General features: G+C 47.4%; 2 protein-coding genes across 5 annotated transcripts in view; one reads left to right on the forward strand and one right to left on the reverse strand.

Annotated features, from left to right (window-relative positions):
- LOC142044050 (alpha-1-acid glycoprotein-like) lies at nucleotides 1-19,699 on the forward strand. Of its 2 annotated transcripts, none has more exons than XM_075056064.1 (6): nucleotides 1-550; nucleotides 1,100-1,242; nucleotides 1,932-2,005; nucleotides 2,874-2,984; nucleotides 3,756-3,859; nucleotides 19,418-19,699. In XM_075056064.1, exons 1-6 carry the CDS (start codon nucleotides 410-412, stop codon nucleotides 19,454-19,456), a joined length of 612 nt encoding a protein of 203 aa, XP_074912165.1. In that variant the 5' UTR covers nucleotides 1-409; the 3' UTR covers nucleotides 19,457-19,699. The 2 variants fall into 2 exon arrangements, with proteins under 2 accessions (XP_074912165.1, XP_074912164.1); XM_075056063.1 differs by lacking the exon at nucleotides 19,418-19,699 and adding an exon at nucleotides 5,689-5,805.
- The window catches only part of SLC25A25 (solute carrier family 25 member 25), a 27,450-nt gene continuing 13,062 nt past the window's right edge, over nucleotides 7,746-22,133 (reverse strand). For 2 of the 3 annotated variants that reach the window (XM_075056059.1, XM_075056062.1), the window contains exons 2-10: nucleotides 14,866-14,992; nucleotides 14,690-14,777; nucleotides 13,795-13,906; nucleotides 12,896-13,054; nucleotides 11,966-12,118; nucleotides 11,728-11,835; nucleotides 11,318-11,485; nucleotides 10,740-10,890; nucleotides 7,746-10,306 (exon numbers count right to left, since the gene is read on the reverse strand). In XM_075056059.1, coding sequence (XP_074912160.1) covers nucleotides 10,122-10,306; nucleotides 10,740-10,890; nucleotides 11,318-11,485; nucleotides 11,728-11,835; nucleotides 11,966-12,118; nucleotides 12,896-13,054; nucleotides 13,795-13,906; nucleotides 14,690-14,777; nucleotides 14,866-14,992 — 1,251 coding nt within the window. In that variant the 3' untranslated portion in view covers nucleotides 7,746-10,121. Of the gene's footprint in view, nucleotides 10,307-10,739; nucleotides 10,891-11,317; nucleotides 11,486-11,727; nucleotides 11,836-11,965; nucleotides 12,119-12,895; nucleotides 13,055-13,794; nucleotides 13,907-14,689; nucleotides 14,778-14,865; nucleotides 14,993-17,584; nucleotides 17,921-22,133 lie in introns of those variants that run through there. The other variant, XM_075056060.1, reaches the window with a different exon arrangement.

The following is a 22,133-nucleotide window of genomic DNA, read 5'->3' on the forward strand; positions in this document are numbered from 1 at the left end:
CAGCAAAAACACCTTCCCTTCTCTTTGAAGCCCTCCTGGACTCCACTCAAGGCAGGGGGGGCTGCATGGTCCCTCATTAGTGAAGCAAGAGGCAACTACGGTGGGAGCTCGCAGGGAAAAAAAATGGGCAAATTTAGGGCAGATTTAAGTTTTAAACGCAGCAAGTGCATTGCCCCCATCACCTCCGGCCACACCAGCAGCCCACAGCTATCAGTGCTGGCCACCGGTGGCCGCAGCCGAGGTCAGGGCAAGTGCCGAGGTCAGTGCTGGGCACACAGCTCTTCTCTGGGCAACGTCCCCAAAGGTGCTGGTTGCGTCACCGGTGCGGAGCTGGCAACCGCCGGCACGTCCCGTCCCCCCGTCGCAGGGCTGTAAAAGCAAACGGCCGAGCAAGCGTGTCTGTCTGTCCATGGCTTCACTTGCTCCTCGCTTTCGGGCAGCCATGGCTGGGATCGCTGCCATCCTCAGCCTCACGTCGCTGCTGCCCACGGCCGCCTTCCCCTGCGGAGCCCCACGCCTGCAGCACCCGGACAACGCCACGGCATCGAAGGTAGGAGAGACCCAAGCTGCCGGGGGGGGGCTGCCCCACTCCTGCAACGAGTTTGTGGGTGCTCTGATAAGCCTCACTGTCCCCTGGGAAAGAGGGAAACCCTCCCTTTCCCCCCGGCACATCTACCAAGGCACCATCTGCAACAAACGGGAAACGCTTGCTTTCCAAAACACCTCAGATTAGCCAGTTTTCTTGTGGTCTTCCACCAAGTTCCAAAGGTGACCTTAAAACAAGGCGGGCTGGCTGGGTATTTTTTGGTGCAATTCCCCCAGGGAAGCACAGGGCTGTCCTGACCCTGCTGCACTGCGCAGGAGCACGGGAGCCAACACTGGCACTGTTTCCCAATCCCCACATTCAGCTTTTTTTTTTTCCCCCCATACATTTGCACAGGTTTCATTTTCTTGCTGCCAGTGTGGCACAAGAGGGAGAACTAGCAGAGTCCTGAGGTCAAAAATAACAATTTTGCCACAGGGAGGCTAGAAATCTCTCCCCCAAACCTCCCCCTGCAAACCCAAAAGCTCTCACCACCCTGCCTCTCTCTCCCCACAGCTGCTGGGGATGTGGCTGTACGTGGCTGGGGCTGCCCAGTTCCCCCAGCACCTCCTGGAGATGCTGCTCATCGACCACGGCCACCTCCACGTGGAGCCTCACGCCGGCGAGCAGGAGCTGCTCATCACCCAGCGCGTGGCCGTGTAAGATGCAGCCCTCGGGTCTCTCTGCCCCAACCCATCTCCTCCCACGTGCTGCAGCCCCCAAAGCTGTTTCAACACAAGATATGAGCATGATTTCAGACTGGTTTTCCCAAGGAGAGAGCCTCTCCCAGCTGCTCCGTGTATGCTCTCCCATCCCCTCTCTTCCTCACCCCTTCTTTTATTTATTTCAACAGCCCCCAGGTTCAGGCAAATCTTGCAAGGCGCAGAGGTCTTGCAGGCAGCAAGCCCTGCAGGTGTGGATGCTGCAGGACGCAGGCAAGGAGAAGACGTCTCCAGAGGAGAAGACCTCTCCAGAGGTCCTTGCACCACAGCTGCTAACTCTGCTGGGCACCAAGAGCTGTTTTCCCCCCACCAGGGTCAGACTTTAAGGAGATGAATTTTTCTGTGCCAAAGCAGGCAGCTCTTTGCAGTTTGGGTTATTTTGGGGTGGAAAACATCTCGCTACCAAGGAGCCAGGGCAAAGGCAAGGCAGAGACCACAAGCTGCAGGTGGAGGTCAGACAAATGCACAGGAGAAATGGCTTAGTTTTAACAGTGAGAGCAATTAACCCTGTGGAGGAGTGGGCAGGTGCCCTGTACCAGGGCCAGGGCTTTGCTGGTCCTTTCCAGCCCACGGCAGTGGTCTCCGCTCCCCTTTCCTGCATTACCCCTTCCCCTCTCTTTCTCCAGGGGGGACCAATGTCTCACCAACAACTCCACCTACTTCGAAATCACTGCTGGTAACACCACACTGGTGAAGCACGGTAAGCAGCACCAGCGGGTACAGCCACCAAGGTTATCACCCAGTCCTTTTTTTGGACAGGCTGAGACATGGAAATGGCCCATGTCCATGTTTTACATCATCTGATGCATTTTATTCCCGGGTCTCTTTGTCTGTTTGAAGCCTCAGGGGACTCCCCAGGGCCAGGGGCACCTTGGGCCAGCCCCTCTCCTGGGGCACCCCAGGGATTGTGGCCCCACCATCAAGCCGCACTAAACCCTACAAAGCAATGCCGTGCTGGGAGCAAGGAGCAAACCTGCTCCCATCCCCATAGGAGAAGACCACTTCTTTTGTAAAGTTATTTCACAGTCCCTCAGGGAAAGGAGGGGAACATTCATGGCAGGTTTCAGCAAATTAATGAAGCCTTGCATTCTGAATTGTTTCCTCCTCACTGAGGAAACAGGGTGAGCCACTTGGGGTGGGAATTGCAAACCCCTGAGATACAGTTTGCACTGACCCAGCCACACCAGCATTGCTGCAAGCAAGGACCAGTTTCTCTCCATTTTTGCAGCCCCCTCAAGCTGCGAGGTCAAGCACTCAGGGCCAGGCAGACCCCCTCATACCCCAAGCACCAGTGAGCCAGACCATCCAGCACATTGCAACAGTAGGACAGGAGCTGGGTGACTTCGGCTTCTTCACACCTCGGGCCCACATTTAAGAAACACAATTCAAATAAACCAAGAGCCAAACAACTCGCCTCACGTCAGGACATTTGTCCTCACTTGCTGCTAAGGGCTGGATCCCAGGTGCTACCAGCATTGCCCACACCTGGGCTGCAGTTTATCCCTGCTGCAGCACTGAAAAATCTGAATATTGTGGCTCTTCCCAACCTTGATTCTGTTCTCTCGAAGCCAAGACCCAGCAAACTGTGGGGATGCTGATGAACCTCAGCTCTGAAGACGTTTTACTCATCCAGTACCAACTGCAGATGGAAAGAACATATTTGGGACTGTATCTCTACGGTATGCAAACTCCAACCTAAAGGAACTTCAAGCTAGCATGGGACACCAAAACACGCACATATAATTATCAGCTAAAACCGTGCAGCAACTTGGTTTTGCCAACAGTCAGTGATTTTCCTGAGACTGCTGCTCCAGTGGTCACGGGAGTATTTACAAACCCCATTTAAGCCTAAATCTCTTGGCAGAGCAGGAAGAGCAAGTTAAAGACAAAACCCACTTACGCCATAAATATTCAAAGAACAGGAAGCAAATACAATTCAGCATCGATATCATTCTAAAATCTCCATATTTTCAAGCAACCATGATTTTTCAGTACTTGCCTCCCAGGGCAGAGCACGTGGCTTTGCACTACCAGGACAGGCAAAGCCGATCGGATCTTACCTGCAACCCCATAAAGCAGCATTTTAGACCTTGATGAGGCTTCCTGTTGCCCTTCCAAGCTGCAAAGCAGTTGCTTAAGAGAGTTCAAAGATACATATAGAAAACCGCCTCCATAATTAACCTCAGTTCCTCCCGATGCCCCAGGAGTATCAGACTATCCTGCAACCCCTTAGAGCAGACAGGACCAGAGCTGATTAAGGAGAGGGTTAAAAAAGGCGATGCCTGAGGTTGGTTTTGTTCAGGTATATTCACCATGGGGGTGAGAGACCCCGGCAGAGACCACGTCCACAGCAAGCCTCGGTGGGAGCACGGGGAAGGGAGGCAGCAAGGGCAGGGCACGAAGGCCACCGGTCCATATTTAACGCCTGGCAAATGCTTCTCCTTTTCCAGCCCGAAACCTGAGCGTAAGCACAGCCCACTGGGAAGAGTTCGAGCGTCACGCCAAGTGCCTGGGGGTGAGCAAAGAGGAGATCGTGTACGCGCCGTGGAAAACGGTACGTGGCTGCTCGCGGGTGGGCGAGGGTCAGCAGAGCCGCTGCAGCCCCCACCCCTGGCAAGAGTACCAAGACCCTGGGCTGTAGCTCCAGCCGCCAAACAGGGGTCTTGGAGAGACATTTTCAAGTTGGTGGAAATGATTTACGGGACTAAGTAAAGGCAGGATTGCTTCGACAGCGACGGTGGTTTAAAATAACACCCCCCCCCAGATACACAACTCCCCAAAGCAAATATCTGCACCCGAGCATCTCCAGTGGGAAACCTGGTAACTGCCTGCCTCCCCCTGCCAGGGGAGAGATAGATAAAGCGTGGGATTTTTGCCCTGAAATTCCTCATTTTGCATCCCCCGGCAGAGGCCAGCTGCCTCCAGGAGCTGCAGCAAGGGGCAGGAAGGGCTGATGCCCCTGGGGCACAGCACAGCACAGCCCTGCTTCATCCAAAGCTGCAACCATTTAAACCCCTAAAAACCTTGGGTTGTTCTCAGGTTGGGATTTGCTTTTCTGGCACTCGGAGGTGCTGTGTGATGAGTGGTTTTGTAGCCCAGCTGTCTGTAAGTGGGGTTCAGGAAGATTGCACAAGCCAGTCATTCTCCCACCCCAGCACCGGGGTGTCCAGTACAGCGGCTCCTTTTGGGCTGGGAGCTGGTCCTGATCTCCCAGCCCCACAGGACATCAGGAAAGAGGCAACACCATCCAGTCCCGCAAAATCAAACTTTTTCCTTTAGTTTTTCCATCGAAAAATTAACCAGACCCAGCCCTAGCGCTAACCTCTGCCACCTGATTTAGGACATTTTATCCTGCAAATGACCCCAGTCCCCAAGCCAGCTTGAGGGGCTCCCTTTTGCAAACTGGGGGGTGAAAAAATATCTTACCTTTTCCTGTCCCGTTCTGTCTCTCCATTCCTGTCCTCACCATTTGCTCACCCACAGCAGGAGATTCTCAGCTTCCAGCAGTGCCCAAAACCCCACTCTGAGCTGCCAGACTGGACCCAACACAACCCCTGACACCCCCCAGCCTCAAGATACTACTTTTAGAGCTGTCCCCCACAGGTTCAGGGGAACTGGGGACAGGAAAATAGGCACAGGTTGAAACCCTGTGGTGGGGCAGGGGCAGGTCTCCTCTCCCCATTAGGCAACAGGCAGCACCTGGGAGGCAGGGCCCAGCCCCCCCCACATTAACAGCTGGATCACATTTAAATTTGGGCAAGACAAATTACATTTAGAGAAAACCAAGAGTGGAATCAGCCAGAACCGTTTGTCCTTACGAGCCTTGGTGTGATCACTGTTAGCAGAGCAGGGCTTTGTGCCCAGCTGAGAGGCAGGACACTGCATCTGAGGAGTAAAATGAAACCAGTTAAACAAATGCAGGAAAGATTTTAGGGACCTTTGTCATCTGGCTGACAGAGGTGGATGTGAAGGGAGCACCAGAGCAGAGACTCACATACCCCCGTGTCAGCCTGAGGTATTAGCAGGACTCAAACCACATTAATTCTGAGTGCCTGGCTAGCATAGGCCTTTTACTTATTTCCCAAAGTTTGAATCCCCCTTTCCTTCAGAGCACACTTACTGACCCTCCCAGCATAGCACAGCTTTGCCCCAGAAACCTGGTTTCCTCTTTATAGCACAGATGTGGAAAATGGCACCAGCAGCAGCTCAGCACCCAGGCAAGCAGTGTCTGTGATTGAGGCAGCATGGGGAAGCCTGTAGCTTCTCTAGGCCCTCTTAGACTTATGATCAGATAAAAAGGAAAAGAAAAATACTTCTTTCTTCAGTAAATTCTCTCCTGCTGGTGCACTGGTTGTTTCACTTATGCCCTTGTTGTTTTGGAAGGAGCTGTGTCAAACGAAAGAAATCAAAAAAGGAAACAGCCCATGCACGGAGCCCACGGCTGCGGTCACAGCATCACCTCCTCCGGGTACCCGCCAGCCTGGGAGCACGGGTAACTGATGCCACATTAGGCAATAAATGTTTTCTTCAAATCTGATGCATTTTTTTGCTGAGATGTTGGAGAGCAGGGGTTCTGAAGAGATCGGAAGTGGGGCTTGCAAAAAGAAATTGAACACCAAGTCAGCTTGTGTGTCATTCAACTAGGAGTTGGGAAAAGTCAACCTTAAGCAATTGGGGATGCAAGACAAGGTGACACATGGAAGTTTTTTCAACGCTGTCTCAATCCACTCAGTGTCACATCAAGCTCGCAAGAGTGCTCTACTAAAAAAGCAGTACTTAAATGAAGCAGTAATACAGGCTAACCAGTAGAGGGCAATCATTAACTATTTTAAATGAGCATGCGAAGCATGTGATGAGTAACTGGAATATCTAGAAGGCTAGAAACTTAACTTTAAAGTGTACAGTCTGAGAGGAAGAGGGTGCTTAGCTAGAAGCAACCACCCAATTCTCTTGACAGCAGCTTGACTAGCAGAAGTAGCCCAGCTAGGGCCAACATTCCTGCCTAAACCCTTTGGACCGGGAGAGAGCTCCCCCAATAATGTTCATCCACAGCAAGGTTTGCAACATAGGGTGATGACACTGACAAATTATCCTCCTGCCAGAGAGGGAGGGGGTGCTAACCCAACCCACAGGCTGGATTTTTACTTCTCCAGAGAAAAAGGTCATGTTTCCTCATTTCCCAATAAGCTAGGCACCCTGGAGGCGAGAAGGTTCAAGTGCCAAGATTCACATTGCTTTCCATGCCTCTGGTACACCCCTGCACTCGTCAGGCACCTCACGCATCCCTTATCACACCCCCAGCCCCAAAGGGAGGAAAGCATCATCACTCTGCATTTGTGAAAGCGGGGGCAGTTTAAAAAGAGGCTGCTTTTGTTGCGTGTCTGGAGAGTAAGTCAGTCTCAGCTTTAACCTAGTAATTAAGCACTGAAAATATCTCTCTTCCTTAAAAAGGAAGGAGAAGAGCTGGAGGGAACACAGCAAAGAGGAGAGCCCTGCTCCTCCCTCTGCAGCACCAGGGTGTCCTGTCCCTGTACAGCAGTGTTTACTGGGCAGCATTTCAGTGTTGAGCCTTTGGCCCGATCCCTGTAGCAAAAATGAGTTTTGCAAGGTCAAGTACAGCCAATTCCCTCCTGGTCTCAGGACACAGGTAGTTGGCCAGCCCTTGCTTCAGACACATCTTTATCAGCTTGTGACACAAAACATAACCCCCCACATAGAGAGGCGAGACAGTTAAAGGGTAGGAGAGGGCAGCGGTGCGAGAGGGGATGCTGCCAGCAGCCTTGAGCGCTGCAGTCCAAGAGTGCGTCGATAAGCGTCTCAGCTGACCGAAGTTGACACCGCTGGGAAGCGCTGGCTCAGATTACAAGGACCCAGACTTCATGAGTAGATTTACAGCTGAATAAAAGCCTTGAATTACAGTCAGAGGCATAAGGAACCAACAAACCCAGTCTGGCCCCCACGGCAAGTTTTGTTAACAGAATCAGAGGCCACCTGCACTACCAGCTATGGTTCCTGAATGACCTTCAAGGATAGCTCCTGGTAGGGATTTTATTTGTTTAAGAAAAAATTGTATAAAGCCTTTCTTTTGAAAACCCTGTAAGCCAGGTTCCTTTGAGGGCATAACTGGACTGCAGAGTTTCCAGCTTCTCTGGGAAACTCACTTCTCTGAACAGAGAGGTTTAGATACTGCACAGATGAGCAAAGTCCAGCAACACTTAAGAGGCAGGTTAACAGCATCTGAACATCCCTGACTCATCACCACCATCATTAGCCTTGATCTCAGGTTTGCTGGTTTTGCCTTTAAGAATTCTGTTCTCCCAGGTCCTCATAGGGAGGATCCTTCCCGGTGTCAGCATCCTTGGTGAGAATCATCTCAGGAAGAGTCTGGCCATGAACAGCACCAATAAACCATATTGAGAAAGAGATGCAGACACATGGTATCTCTTTGACAGACCTTTATTAGCAGACTGTTCCCTACATGAAGAATCCAAGTTAGATTTGCATTATAACAATTTGTGGTTACAGCTACAAAGATGGTTGTCATTTTGCATTGATTTTTGCATTCTGATATTCATATTCCCATTAGGCCACACTGGTAGGAAGGAGCCACTGCAGAATTTATGACAGGTCTCAAGAAGGGGGGGTGGAAAAAAATCATACTGCTAATCCAGATTGGTTAATTTCCACGTGGCTAACTACTGACAGCACTGGATAGTCAAGGCAGAGCCTCACCTGGAAGACTCTCCATGAACCACCAAAATCTGTCAACAAAAAAGCAGCTGCTGAGTGCTAGCAAATCCTTTTCTGATTTCTCACACACTTTTCCACAGTGCCCACTTGCACGGGAAGAGCACTGGCTCAGCAGCAGGGTCTGCTGATTCAGCCTCAAAGCACAACTGCAGCAGCTTGTGTCCAAGTGCAAGTTTCCTTCCATCTCTCTGGAAACTTGCATTTCCTTTAGTCCCTGAGATTTCTCCCCTCCCCCCTTACCTAATAATTCCCCAAGATCGCTCTCAATTAGCTGTTGTGACATCCAACATGCACAGACCTTCAACTTTCCAACTTCAGCCATCCACCACCTGAAACCCTTTCAACCACACACAGAGGCAATTCCAAAATAAGGCGAGCCTCACAGTGCACCCTCTCCCCTCCTCCCAAGTTACTGCTTCCTCTCCAGCTCCCTTCTCTCCTATGGCTTCTTGCTACAGAATTTCTCTGGGCTGAGGTCCTCCAGCAACAACCCCAGATATGGGAAAGGCAGCTCAAGCCCCAAAGGGAAGGTACACAAGTGACTTTCGCATCCCTCCCCACGACTTAGCTGTGTGATGTAAGAGAACAAATAGAGAACTTTTTAAAACAGGAGAAATATAAGCACAGTAACAATATTTAAACAAGTCTATAAAAATAGTCCAACATAACTCTGTTCAAATAAATACAAAATAAATATGCTTTAAGCAGTAAAACAGTGGAATGCAAACGCTGGTCCATTTTGCCCAAAATGAAAAGGTGGATGAGGATCTCCCAGGCCTCAGAAGCCAGATGCTATCAACTAAAGTAGCCCATAATGCAGTCAGAGAAATTTTAAAGCCATCTCTTTCCCTTAGCCTTATGAAAAGCACCCTTTGAAAGAAAAGCAAGCTGTCTTCAGGACTAAAAGCTCACCTCTCCCAGTGGCAACCAGCCCCTCTCCCTAACACCCCTTCCCACAGCAGACATACTCCTGGCTTGGGGACTCCATCCCACTAATGCAAACCTGAACATCAATCTACAAAGAGGTCTAAAGAGATAGACAGCAGCGTAGGCACAGGGCTTGGAAAAGGTCCACCAGCTATCCTCGGCACCAGGCAGAATGGAATTCAGAGGTCCATGCAATGCTGCACAGGGGCTCTCATGTCGTGCTGGGAGCACAACTGCACAGGAGTTGTGAAATATTGTCTTTTGTTCACTAAAGCCATGCATCAAGGTGCCAGTCCATCCAGGGCTCTCCTGCTTTCCCCTTTCCAAGCCCCTGCTGATTATAAGACAAGCCAATCCCGGCATGCAGAGGATACAGGCATGCAGGCTCTAGTCTGCTGCTTCTGTTAGTAAGTGCATCTTGTTAGTGGATTTATGAGACACACTTAAACCTATAAAAAATAAATAATCCTACTTCTTCATCAGGCTGGCCTAAGTAACCTTCAGCCTGACTGGATAAACCACTGCCCACCAGCCCTCAAAACCAGTAGAGTTCAAAGTTACATTTCATGTCAAGTCTTGGAAGCAGAACATGAACATCTCCTACCCAAAGGAATATATGTAAACATAATAACAAGCCTGGTGTGGCAGCAGCTCCTACACAAGGTTTGTACAAATTTAAACGATGGGTAGGAAGTTAAACAACTGAATGGAAAAAGAAGCTCTCTGAATGGAAAAAGAAGCTCTTTCAGCAAGTCAGAAGGTGCTCATCTGCAGGCAAACAGCTCTGTACACACAATACGCTGAAAGCAGACCTGTTACCCAAATCTTTGCTACTCTGCCATACTGCTGGGAACTGACCTCAGCTACTCATGCCTTAAGATTCCCCCAGGAGTTCACCTCCTGGTCTCCCAAAAGGCCCAACAAAAAGGACCACATGATGGTTTATGTGGAGCTCTGAGTAGCAAGATGGCAAAGGACACCAGATCCTCCCCTCCCCCTTACTGACTCACAAACTATCTGAGATTTCACAGCTTTGCTTAGTCAGCTTAGTGTCAACACATTCACAGAATGAGAGATGGCTATACGTCTTGGGATTGCACCCCAAGATTTCAGAGTTCAAAGTCCTTGGCATCTCCTGGTCACCGTGACTGCACGCCCAGAGTCATCTTCAAGTTTTCATAAACCACGTAGCTGATGCTTACAGCTGGGATCACCTTCATAAAATTCGGCGCCAGACCCCGGTAAAGACCAAATGCTCCCTCTGTCTTCAGAATGTGTTTAAACAGTCCCCTCATCGTCACTTCGGGAGCACCCTCCACTGAAGCTGCAATAGAGAAAGCCACAATAAATAATGCAGCCTACGTGGTAAAAACAATGTAGGTTAAAACCTGTCTCACAGAGCAGTTCTGATTCACATGCTTCCTGTGGATATTCACAGACCAAAAAACGCTTCATGGGGGACAGCACTTAACTTCTCAGCAAGCCACGGCTGTGCTGCACATCGCAGCCATTTTCTCAAAACTGCTCTGCAGACTCCCTTAGCCCAAAACTCCTGATCTGAGCAAAACAGAACCTCTGTCCTGGAGGTGCTTAGCCCCAGACGCTAAGGGCAGCATAAAGTCCACTGTCCTCTTGCAGCATGGCAAATAGCCTACTGCTCATCTGCACTGTCCAGTTAAGGCTGTTGTTGCAATGTTTACACTAGAAGACCTTTACCCTGTTCAGAGACCATGACAGGAGTTCCCAGAAGTTCTCACCTTGGGCCTGCATGCGTGTCCTCACGAGAGCCAGTGGGTAACTGGCAAGCTGTCCACAGGTACTGGAGATGGTGCCACAAGCCAGCAGAACAAAGACTCCAGGGTCAGCACTGTTGACAGCATAGCGTTGCAACCAGGCATTTTTTAGTGTCTGGAAGGAACAAGCCAGATGTTAGCAGCAAAGAGGCAATCAAAAGAACATCACATTGCACACAAGATCTAGCAAAAAGGCCCAGAAAGCTATATGCAAATTCAGCCAAAATCTCAAATCTTTTTGAGCTACTGCAGTGCTTGGGGAAAACCCCTTCTTTAACTTTCTGCTGCAATTTTCTCATTTGAAAAAAAAAAAGAGAGAGAGAGACATAAGCAAGGGACCATGCATGATGTTGACTAGGAAAGGAGAATCACTGTATTGGATTATGTTTTAGGCCATTTTGGCTAAAAATCTACCTGTGCCCCTTAAGGCTGATCAAGAAAGCTTTGAAAAATTACTTAAACTCCTGTAAGTAACTGACAGGTCCTACAGTGATAAAGCTACACAAGCAGCACAGCCCTACAATAGGTTAAAGGCTTCATACCTCATAGACTGCCAGGTCAATACCAGCATATGGAATGATTCCTAGCATGTTGGGGATGTAGCCTTTGTAGAAGGCAGCCATTCCTTCCTTCGAAAGGATGTTTTTGGCACAGTCCAACATGCCTGAATATTGTCCTGTCTTCCTTAGAGCCATTCGTGTTTTCAGAACCTGGGGACAAGAAGAAATGCCTTGAAGGTCTACAGGAGAATCAACAGGAGAAAAACATATAGACAATGACATTCTTAAGAGCATGATGGTCAGGACTAAGCAAGTGTCATGCGAGCAGTAGTACTTGGTATCATTTCCAAGAACTCATTAAGCTATAACAGTACTGGTGTTCTACCTACATTTCCCATCACAGCACCTTACCATGACCCCTCATGGGCTGAACTATCAACCACCTGCCTCACCTCCATTGGGTAGATGCTGCTCTGTGCAATGGCCCCAGCCAGAGAACCAGCTAACAGTCGCTCATGAATCCTCAGCATTTCTTGGTCAGTACCAATGAACCGCTTGATCTGTAGAAGCCAAGACAGACAGACACTGAGGCTCACTGACTTCTCAGACTTTTTTTTTTTTTTTTTTTTTTTCAGCTTGTCCTTCTGCAAACCCTTCTGCAGTCAGACTTCTCTGTGCTCTTTTACTCACCTGCTCATAGGCCATGAACTTAATGGCAGATTCCGGTGCAATCTTCAACACATTGATGCCATTCCCTCGCCACAGTGACCTTGGTCCACCCTCTCGGATCATTTGAGTAAAACCGCCAACGATGCACATGTTGTTACTGCGGGAGGCATGAACCTGGGAGAGAGTGAGCGAGCTTGGATTAGTTCCAGTCCTGATTACGACAGTGCTACGTTTTTCTGTAATCCAGGGACAAAAGGGCGCTTTTCTATTTACCCAGAGATTTGCCAAGGCTTTAATCCCTTCCAGATAACTTCTACAATAGGAAAGCAAGCTTCTTTTCTTTTTTGCAAAGTCTAGTGTTAACTAATGAATCTAATCAGTATCTCCCTCTGGAATGGGAGGAAAGGTTAAATAGGCAACTTCCATACCTAGCGTAGGATCAGCTACCCAGGGTAAACTTCTCTGCTGGCTCAAAAGCAGGTACAGTGACAAAGCAGGCTAAAATCAAGTTTTGTAACTCTTTTCTAATGCTGATAATACTGATACTGAGTACCAGCTCTGCCAGCTGACCGCCACAACCACATCAACTCTCATGGCCTCAGGGTCTCTCTCATGGGAACACAAGACTTTAACCTGTTTCACCAAAATCCAAGTTTCCCAGTTTTCTAAACCACAAAGCTCTCTATACTATTGACAGTTTTCACATGTCTACCTCCCGAAAGCTTCTCTCTGTTTTTTCTAGTCAGCAAAGAATAACTTTTTTAGCATGACTTTGATCATTCAAATAATCCAAAAAGTTTTCAAAAATACCAATATAAAAGCAATGAGATTGAGCCTGGCCAGAGTGCTGTACTGTGTTGATGAACATTATCATCTCCAAGGCATCACTTTGCAAGAATATTAAAGGAATCTGCCTCGGTATTCAAACAAACTGGAACTGCTCCATCATACCTGCATGAGCACTTTCAAGCGGTCCAAGGGAGCTGTACAGGTTCTGGACACAGCACCTGCACCTCCACCTGCAACCAGATGTCTCCACCACATCCCTGTCTGTCTCTCTTCCACTGTGAACTCATCAGGGACAGTCAAATTCTCTCCTACATCAAAGATCTGCAAAAATATAAGGTGTCAAGAAATGTTTCATCAGCTAGCGATCTTGCCAAAGTTTTATTGCTCTTTATCAGTGCTAAGTGTTGAAGTACTGGACACATTTATTCCAAGTCAGCCGCTTATCTATAGCCATTAACTGCTGCGTCTGGCCACAGGAACTGTCACTGCTATAGCACGTCACAAGGGGAACCTTCATATTTAGAGACTTCTATCCAAGGACCTGGCAACTGCTGAATATCTGTCTGCATTAAAATACTGTGGATTGTAGTAAGGAACAAAAAGATCAACTGCGGGCAGCTGCGTGTTAAAAAAGCTGGAGCTCTCTGGAACCTTCCAAGCTCACAGCCAGTTTAATCTCGTTACATGCTATTTACACACACTGAAATATCTCCAGGAAGGACGGCTGCCTGTCAAATCAGTTTCTAGTCTTAACAGGTCTCGAACCAGCAGGGGCTGGCCACTGGTATGACCTCTCAGAGGTGCAAGCCAAGTGAACACCCTCATCTTCTTGCGGAATGTGCAGTTTATATCACCTGTGCCAGAGGCTTCAAGCCGTGCCAGTGATAAGTGGCAAGATAACAGGACAGGACAGGAAGCAATTGGGTTTCTAGGGCTACAAGGCAGCTATTGAACCATGAAGATAAAAGATAGGGACCGCTGATAGCAGCTCCTGGGGATCAGGACTCTGACTGAGAAGCTGGGGAAAGACCAAGACCTGTTGCAGTGGAACAGTTTCTTACCGTGGAGTGCTTCCAGTACAGGATGATTTCAGGAATGTTCTCCACTGGGTGCAGCAGATGATAGTCTCGCCACTCATTCCAATCAATTGTCATTGTCCCATTTTTATCCATGCTAAAAAGATTTATCATTAGATGAGTACAGATTCCCACTGGGTGACAAATTCCTCCTCCCTTCCCTTTGGTTATTCAGGCCTACACCAAAAAAAGCTTTGCAAAGCAACTACTAAAAGACTTCTAAAGAGACACAAGACAAAGCTAGGAAATCTTCTATTCACCAAACATTGCAGAGAGGTAGAAGTGGGCTCCCTTTTTCCTCCCCTTTCTCTCCCCTTTAACTGACCCACAACAGTAGTTGCACCCCCTCCTACCAAAATTAGGGACGTAACTGACACTGAAGGGAAAATAATACTTACTAGGTGACAGGACCCCAGAAGTGTCCCGTCCTTATTCTGACACACAGGCAAACAGACAGAGGGAAGGTAGCAGAGGAAAGAAAGAGGAAAAAACAGCACAAATAAGTGGTTGTTAACATGTTAGTGCCACATGCATAAAGCACTCAGCGTTTCCAAAGAGCAACTGCACAGGCCCTCTCCAAAGCAGCAAGCTCAGGGCAGCAGGACAATCAGACAGGGGTGCAAAACAGCTCAGGTGCAAGCACTTCCCCACAACAGGTCAGGAAGGTAAGAGATTCTGACAGTAATTCTCCATAATGCATTACAACCTTTTAAGTGTCAATTAATGGAAAAAAATCAAAATGAAGAGTAATAGGCAAAAAGGGAGGAGCTGAAGTCTCTGGGAAGTGTGTAAAGGGTAGAAAGAGGAGATGGGTTCCACATCCCTACATTTCTTTCTAACCCCTTCAACAGTAAAACAGAACCACCAGCTGAATCCTCACCTCTTCAGTATTTTCTCAGCCTGCTGTTCAGAGATCTTGACTCCCAGGTCCCGAAGAGACTGTACAATCTCCTGGGCATCAATACGGCCTGCAAAGATAAGCCAGTGAGCTCAAGCATACATATTACAAGCTAATACACACAGTAGTCTATTCATGAGCATAAGAAAGGTGTTTACCATCGTTCTTCTTATCCAAACTCTTGAAGACCAGTCTCAGCTTCTTTTCATGATCTTGGAGATAGTGAACAAATTCCTCAAAATCCAGCTGTCCATCCAGGTCCTTGTCTCCAGCCTTCACAATTTTCTGTTCAGAAAACAATCAAAAACTGTCACCTCCTTTGTTCATTCAGACAGATCTGCCCCTTCTTCTACCACATTTAAAGATCATTCCCTACACGACTTTGACTCTTCCTCCAGAAAGTAGCCGACAGAATTAGGATAATTCCTCAAAGAAATTTGAGCAAAGCAGTAGTGTAGAAAAGTCACCTGATTCCAGGCAACTGTCTCCCAAAGTTGCTTACGCAGATGAAATGCCCCATGCTTTTATCAGGGATATTCTCCTAGTATCATGTGTCTAATCTCAGTCCTGTATCTTGATTAACACCTTACAAAGCCCTTGTGGAGGTTCTTGAGCTAAGTATGAGGCAACAGATTTGCATAAAAAGTGAATCACAAAATGTCAGGTAATAAAAAAACTTGAACAGAAGAAGGAATTTCATGCCTACTATGATCCTTGAAGAAGTAAGCTCCCTCTGGCAATAACTAACTCCAACCAGAAAAAGCCTGTCCAGCTCTAGTGGATGCAGCCAAAGATAAAAACCCCTATGAACTGGTTTAGGCACCCTGAAGCTATGTGCTTTAATTATACAAGTTTCCATGAGAGGTATATAGAACAAGAAAAGGTTCTTAGTAGGACAAAGCTAAAATCAAGATCAGACTCTGTGTCAGACATCTAGGACAAGGTAAACAACTAATTAATTCACTCCAGCATGGAGCAATAGCTGATGGACTGTCCTATCTAAGGGCACGTGGCTACTTGTTGACAAGAGAGGTGATCTCCGGACTCTTAAGAATGTGGCTCAGGGAGTTCCTACTCCCCTTCTTGTTCAGTCACTTGCCTTTGACAGCCTTTAAGTCTTTTTCAACATGCATCAGTGAGCAACACTAAATGAGGTGTGAGTCAGTCTCCTGCATCACCTGAATTTTTGTTTTAATTCTTGTAACTTTTATGTGAACAGCAGGTGGGTTGTTAAGGAAGCTCTGAGTTGAGATCAAACACTAGGCTAACCCTCTGTTTACCAATATTTTGTTCAATATTTAGGCTTCAAAGGTAATAGGCAAACCTAAGCTTATCAAGATATTTCCTCAGCCTATGAGCACCAGTCCCCTTCATAAGCCTTAAGTCTTTGTTTCAATGCCATTTTAAACTACTTCAATACTAAATACTTAACTATTAAAAATCTCTCTTGCCCCACCAAGTCCTGTCACTTTAGCCCTAATGCTACGAAGATTATTCCTAATTGGTTTATGAACCTTAAATAAGAAAGTGCTGTCCCAGCTGCCCTGACCTTTGAGGTATGCCTAGTATTCTTAACCTGCAATTTATCATATGACTGTTGTAAAGTTCAGATATGACCCCACATTCAACTTGTAAGCTAAAGATAGACCAACACCCCTCGCATGTCAGCAGACTGGCCTTGGAACAGCTGAATCAGGGCTTCCCTCTGAGTGGCAACCCCCGACCAGTTGACAGGCACTAATAATTCGGAGGCACTGTAAGAGAGATGCGGCTGTGCAACTGCTCCTGTTCTCTCAGCATGCCCCTAACAACCGCAGAGATGTGCAATGAGCAATCAGAGACCACAGGTAATAAAAGCTGCCTTGCTCTGCTAGCCTTCTTCCTCCATGATCACAAAGCAAAAACGCTGCAAGCCTGTCAAACAGTAACCTGCAACACATGTGAAGCGTGAGAAAGCCAAGCTCCCAGCATCTTCTCCAGAGATAATGAACAAATATCTGCCTGCAGCTCTTCACCTTTAACAGTAAATATGTAGTAATCTCCATAGACAGAACCAGTCATTAACAGCTATGCTGGCTGAAGACGTTTCTATGGTCACCTGCATAACAGGCAGCCCCTGCAGCATGCTTTGGGACTCCACACATCTTACAGCCTGCTACATCCCCCATTTGTGTGTCTGCACAAAGGTATAAAAAGTCTACCCAGCTTTGCTATTCAATAATCAGCTGTCTGGGCTTCTGACAGCCTGGTCACGAAAATCACACCAGTAGCAGCAAGCTGATAGCAAGGGCTGTGATACAGTCAGACGGAACGCTCTGTTGATTTAGTGCATCTCCCTTCTCCAGCCAAGGAAAATGCTCTTGCACAACCTCCCCCAGCTCAGTCCACCCACTGCTGCTAAGGCGGTCTCCGGCTTATAGCACAAACCTGCTCACCTTCACCAGCATGAGACCTGCATCAGCTTGAGCTGACATTAGATTACACACCTCCTGTCAGAAGGGGGGCAGGCGCAAGGGTGTAAGAAGGAAAAGGAAGAGGATGTGAAACGTCGTATTTGAGCAGACCAGTTAAAACAGAAGAATCCGTAGTTTGGAAAACCCCTTTTTCTACTTAACTTGCATCAAATTGACTGGTTTAAACAGTCTTGGAGGCACTGAGATCTCATTAGATTCAAGCCAAAAGAATCAAAAAGAAAAAAAAGTCCACTCCGTGCTGTTTCGGCAATCCCTGCCAAGGCACAAGAGAAATGTGTCCATGCTGTGCCCAGCTCTTACAACAGAGCCATCATGAACTTCTCCCCCTCCAACCAGCCCCTCGGGGTGTTGGAGACCACCCCTCCACAGCTCACTCCCTCCCATTCCTCCCTCGGGGCCATACCTGCTTCCACTGGCGGTAGGTGGAGAACTCCTGGGAAGGAATGAAGAGGCTGAGTCGGAAGATCGATTTGAGTTCAGCCGGCAGCCCTTTCGACTCAAAGTATTCAAACTCCGTCTGCGACTCCCCGAACACTGGCACATACAGACAGAGGCAGAGCATCTTTCTGAGCCGGAGACTCAGCTGCCCTTCTCAGACCGACCGGGAAGGGAAGTAAAACTGAATGATTCCCCTGAGCTAATTTCAGTGCGTAGTGGAAAGGAAATGCCAGCAAGTCTCATGACACACGGTTATGAGCGCACCGGGCTCCGGTGGGATTGGCTGTACAAGCCCTGCCCTTCTACTTAAAAGGGAGGCCGTGGCTGTACAGTCCCACCCAGCTGCCAGCCAGACACTGGATCTGGAGGAGGCATGTGAGCTGCCTCACATTGCTCAACAGCCAGGCTCCCATTAAGCCCAGAGACCTTTCATCACGCTCACCGCAACTTAACTCTTACTGGCCATGCCTTTTAACCCAACAGGCTTTGGCCAACATCCGAGACGCTCACTTGCTGTTCCTTATGTCGGATGGGTCCTTTCTGATCCTGTTCTCACCCCTCCCAGAATTTACATGTGCAGCACAGTAGGGACCAGTCTTGCTCATAACCTTTCCCACCATACAACACAGGAGGACTCTCACTGTCTTCCTCTTCCCAAAAATTCTTCCTCTAAAACACAGTAACAGCAGGATGCCAACCACTTACTGCTTCCATACATGTTGGGGAAATCCAGCTTAAGCAAAAGCCTTGAAATTCCACTTCTATAAGGTTACTGTGCTATGCCAGAGTTGATTGGCTTTGGTTGCAAGTTCTCCCAAAAACACTTGTGCCAGCTAGGAGCAGGCAACCCCTGCATACCAAGACCTCTCTCCTCTGCAGCACTCCAGTTACTAATACAGGCAGCAATAAAGCCTATGGCGAAGGTTTGCTATTGTGCCTAATACCCAGAAAACCACCAAAATCAAGAGTAGGCTTCCAAACAGACCCAGCTGCTTCAAAGCCTCCTAGCTAAGCATCCACACAGCAGTTACGCCAGCTGAATAGTTTTTCCTCCTCTTCCAACTACAATTAAACATTGCAGTCGGATATGCCCTATAATGAGAAGTGGCCCGGGCAGAACAACATTTTCCAGTTTCTACCATTTACAATTTAATCACTTTGTAAGCGAGTTCTTGAGCTTTCATCAGGAGCAAGCCGCCAGGCTGAAGAGGGAGTGTGGCACACGCATCATTTAATGCGCATATAATTACAGGCTTCTGAGCATTTAGTGAAGTTTGATGTATGGGATAGCACCTAGCACTACAGTGAGAGCACCAAACAATAGCAGCAGGTTGCTGCTCAGTACAGAATTACTAATTGCTAGCATGAATTTTAAAATAAAGTTATAGTCTTGATATTCATCAAAGAGAAGCTATCATACAAGATGCAAAAAGCCGTAGCCAATAACCAAAACACTACAAACCTGCCTGCACTTGAAGCAACACAGCACATTTGCTAAACTGGTTTAAGCCAGTCCAGCTAACAGCTTTCCCCACCACTGCGGACACAGCAACATTTTCTTGTGTTTGCTCTGTTTAAACAGACTGGCTGGCCAGTGCAAAGTCCAAAAAGCACTCCCCTCCTCAGATCCTAATGCACAAGGGGCCTTTACATCTTTACTGTGGTATTTTGTTCTTTAGATTTAAAGAAAAGCCAAGGTCTCTAACAAGCTGTTTGTGGAGTTGCATGTCAGTCACACAAATTGGGAATATTTAATCTGGGGCTTTATTTCAAGGATTTTTTTTTTTTTTTTTAAAAGCTTAATAGATTACAACTTGCAGCAATTCAGCACCCTTGAGAATCGTGACCTACAGCGGTTTCCTGTGCCCTCCTCCAGGCACCTCACCTACCATGGCACCCCTGCCAGTTACCTAACCAGGCTTAACCTACTCCCTGCTGACGTCTCTCTGCACGAAAACAGGATCTTCTCAGGGACTCCAGATCCTCTTAAAGATCAGCTGCAGCAGCTCGCTACATGCATGCCAACAGTACACCCCAGCCTTCCTACTGCGTCGAGTCTCACTGCAAGCAGCACCCTAATGCCACACACCACTAGCCAAAAGCAAATGCCTTCAGTGGCCTGACCAAGGTGAGCAGCTCCCCCCCAGCTCCAGGTACTAAGTGAACAAATGTAACTCAGATTTGCCCCACCAAGCCCTAAGATCCTCCATAGTCCTTCCCACGAGCTGCCAAGCATCACTATTATAGCTGCTTGGCAGCTCAGTTGCTATGCCAACATGATGCAGATTTTCCTAATAAACTCTGCCTAGAGTTGGCAGCTAAAGACAAAAGGCAACATTTGCACATTTTAGGAAAAAAAGCCCTACTACCTACGTCAGAGGAAAGGAGAAAGGTAATGAGGTTCAGAAAGCTGATTTTAAGCAGGGTATTAATTACAGGACAGCAACCTAAGGAGAGACATATTACGAATGAAGTTTATAGCAGTTCCGGTTATAATGACAAAGGGAACTTAAACAAGCATTAATAATTTTTTAGATTTCCCCTAAAAAAAATCCTGGTAAACTTGGAAGTACTCTAAAGCAAAATAGCTCACCAAAGCTGCAGGGATCAGGGCTGCTGGAACACAACTAGTTATGTGGTCACCACCCAAGTCTCAGCATACACAGCCCCTGCCACTGCAGACAGCAGCACACCCACCCCAGGGCTTCAGACGCAAGCTACGGACACTACATCCCTCATTAGCACTATCTATTCCTGATCAAACTGAGAACAGGGCACAGAGCTCCAAATAAAGTCAGTCCTTTCAAGTCAGTCCTCCCTGATACTTCTTCCATCCACCAATTTGCCAATGAAGCCAGAGCAGGACCTACACATTTCTGTCAATGTGAAGCCAGCCTAGCTAATACCCTCCTCTGCTAAAGGGAGCACTAGATGGGTCAGTCTTCACTCTACAGAAGGCTCACTTTTCTTGCCATCAAGGAAGCTGCAAACTCATTTTCATTTTATTTATAGGATTTGGTGCTTATTTAAATGCTGCACGAGTTACCAGTTTCAATACCCTGCCATTCCAACACTCATCTTTCCAAGTCATTTGTACTCTTCTAGGCACCTGCTTCATCACCAGTTTACTACATCAGCTCCAGAAGGTACCTCCCAAAGGATGGGAGGATGCAGCCATACAAGGAGCAGGAAAGTACATTGTTTAATTTTTAATTTACTTTGCTAAAAAAAAAAAAAGTCCCTAAAAATATCAAGTGCCAGTGAGCGTCACAGCCACGTAACTAACATCCTCTTTCACAGGCAAAACAGCTTTCTGGGCGAGTACACCATGGGCCAGAGAGAGAACCGCTATTGCTCTAAGTTTTCACTAGGTTCTGCTGACTTGGTATTTTTTAATTTCTGGAAACTAGCTTATAATTAATTGTACCGTACAGAAAGTCCTCACAAAGCACAAACAAAGAAAATAAAGTGTATGAAGGAGGGGAGTTAATCATTTAAGAGACCCCAGAAGAGTAAAGAGCTGCAGCCAGCCAAGACTGTGCAAGGGGAAGGATAGAGACCAGGGAAGGCAGACAGCACTACATGGTATTTGACATAAAGGTAACCAGGAAAGGTGACCTGTTCCACTGACAACACACAGATCCAAAGTTACAAGTCCAGATGGTGACATCAGGGGCAGATCATACCTCTCTTCTGTGTACACACAAACCCAGGGGCCAACTCATCACATTTGCAATCAGTATTTTCTCCCACATTTGCAGAAACAGCCTCATGTTGAAATCTTTACCTTCAAGCAAGATCTGAGCAGAAACATGCCAATGACAATGTGAAGATCAAAGAGCCAGGGTTAGGAAGCACCTCCACTCAAGTTTATCGATACATGTCAATTCCTTACAGTAACCCCAGTATCAGGCATGATACTTTGTGGGGGTTTTTTAGCAGATAGGTAGTTACAGGTATTTTTACAAAACAAAGTGGCATACCAGTCAAGAAACTTCTCCCAAGGTCACAGACAATCAGTGGCAGAGAACAAAAGCAATGTGTCCCCCACATTTTCTTTAAACACCAAATAATACTGTTTGCTCACAGTGGTTTATAATCTATCCCTAAGGCTGTATGAGACTTTTTGCAACACTTCTCCTTCAGACAGGTAATTAGAACACAGATATCTGATCAAGCACAAACAAGTCATTGCAGCTTAACAAGTTACTGTCCATCAACTGAGCCACGATGGCTGGATGCAGTATTAGCTGGCCTGAATCGCAAGGTAAAACATATCTGCATAATCCTCAACAGAAGAGCTTTACACTGTGTTTTACTTTACAATCAGGGCAGGCTAAAATTACACAGTCACAACCTCCAAGCAGATGGGCAGTTACTTCCTAGGCTGCAATAACTCCATTTTACCACATCCTTATCATCTACCTATTTCTCCACTAGCCAATTTTAGGGTTCCTATGCAGCAAAACTTCCCAGGGTCACACAGGAAAGAGGAGATTGGTATTAACTTTCAG

The sequence above is a fragment of the Buteo buteo genome, chromosome 23 (genome assembly GCF_964188355.1).
Source record: "Buteo buteo chromosome 23, bButBut1.hap1.1, whole genome shotgun sequence".
Taxonomy (NCBI): domain Eukaryota; kingdom Metazoa; phylum Chordata; class Aves; order Accipitriformes; family Accipitridae; genus Buteo; species Buteo buteo.

What these genes read in the sequence shown, in the direction of transcription:
- LOC142044050 (XM_075056063.1), top strand. Translation starts at nt 410, where the DNA reads ATGGCTTCACTTGCTCCTCGCTTTCGGGCAGCCATGGCTGGGATCGCT. An exon ending in ACAACGCCACGGCATCGAAG is followed by an intron (nt 551 to 1,099) that starts GTAGGAGAGACC and finishes CTCTCCCCACAG; the next exon opens with CTGCTGGGGATGTGGCTGTA. An exon ending in ATCACCCAGCGCGTGGCCGT is followed by an intron (nt 1,243 to 1,931) that starts GTAAGATGCAGC and finishes CTCTTTCTCCAG; the next exon opens with GGGGGACCAATGTCTCACCA.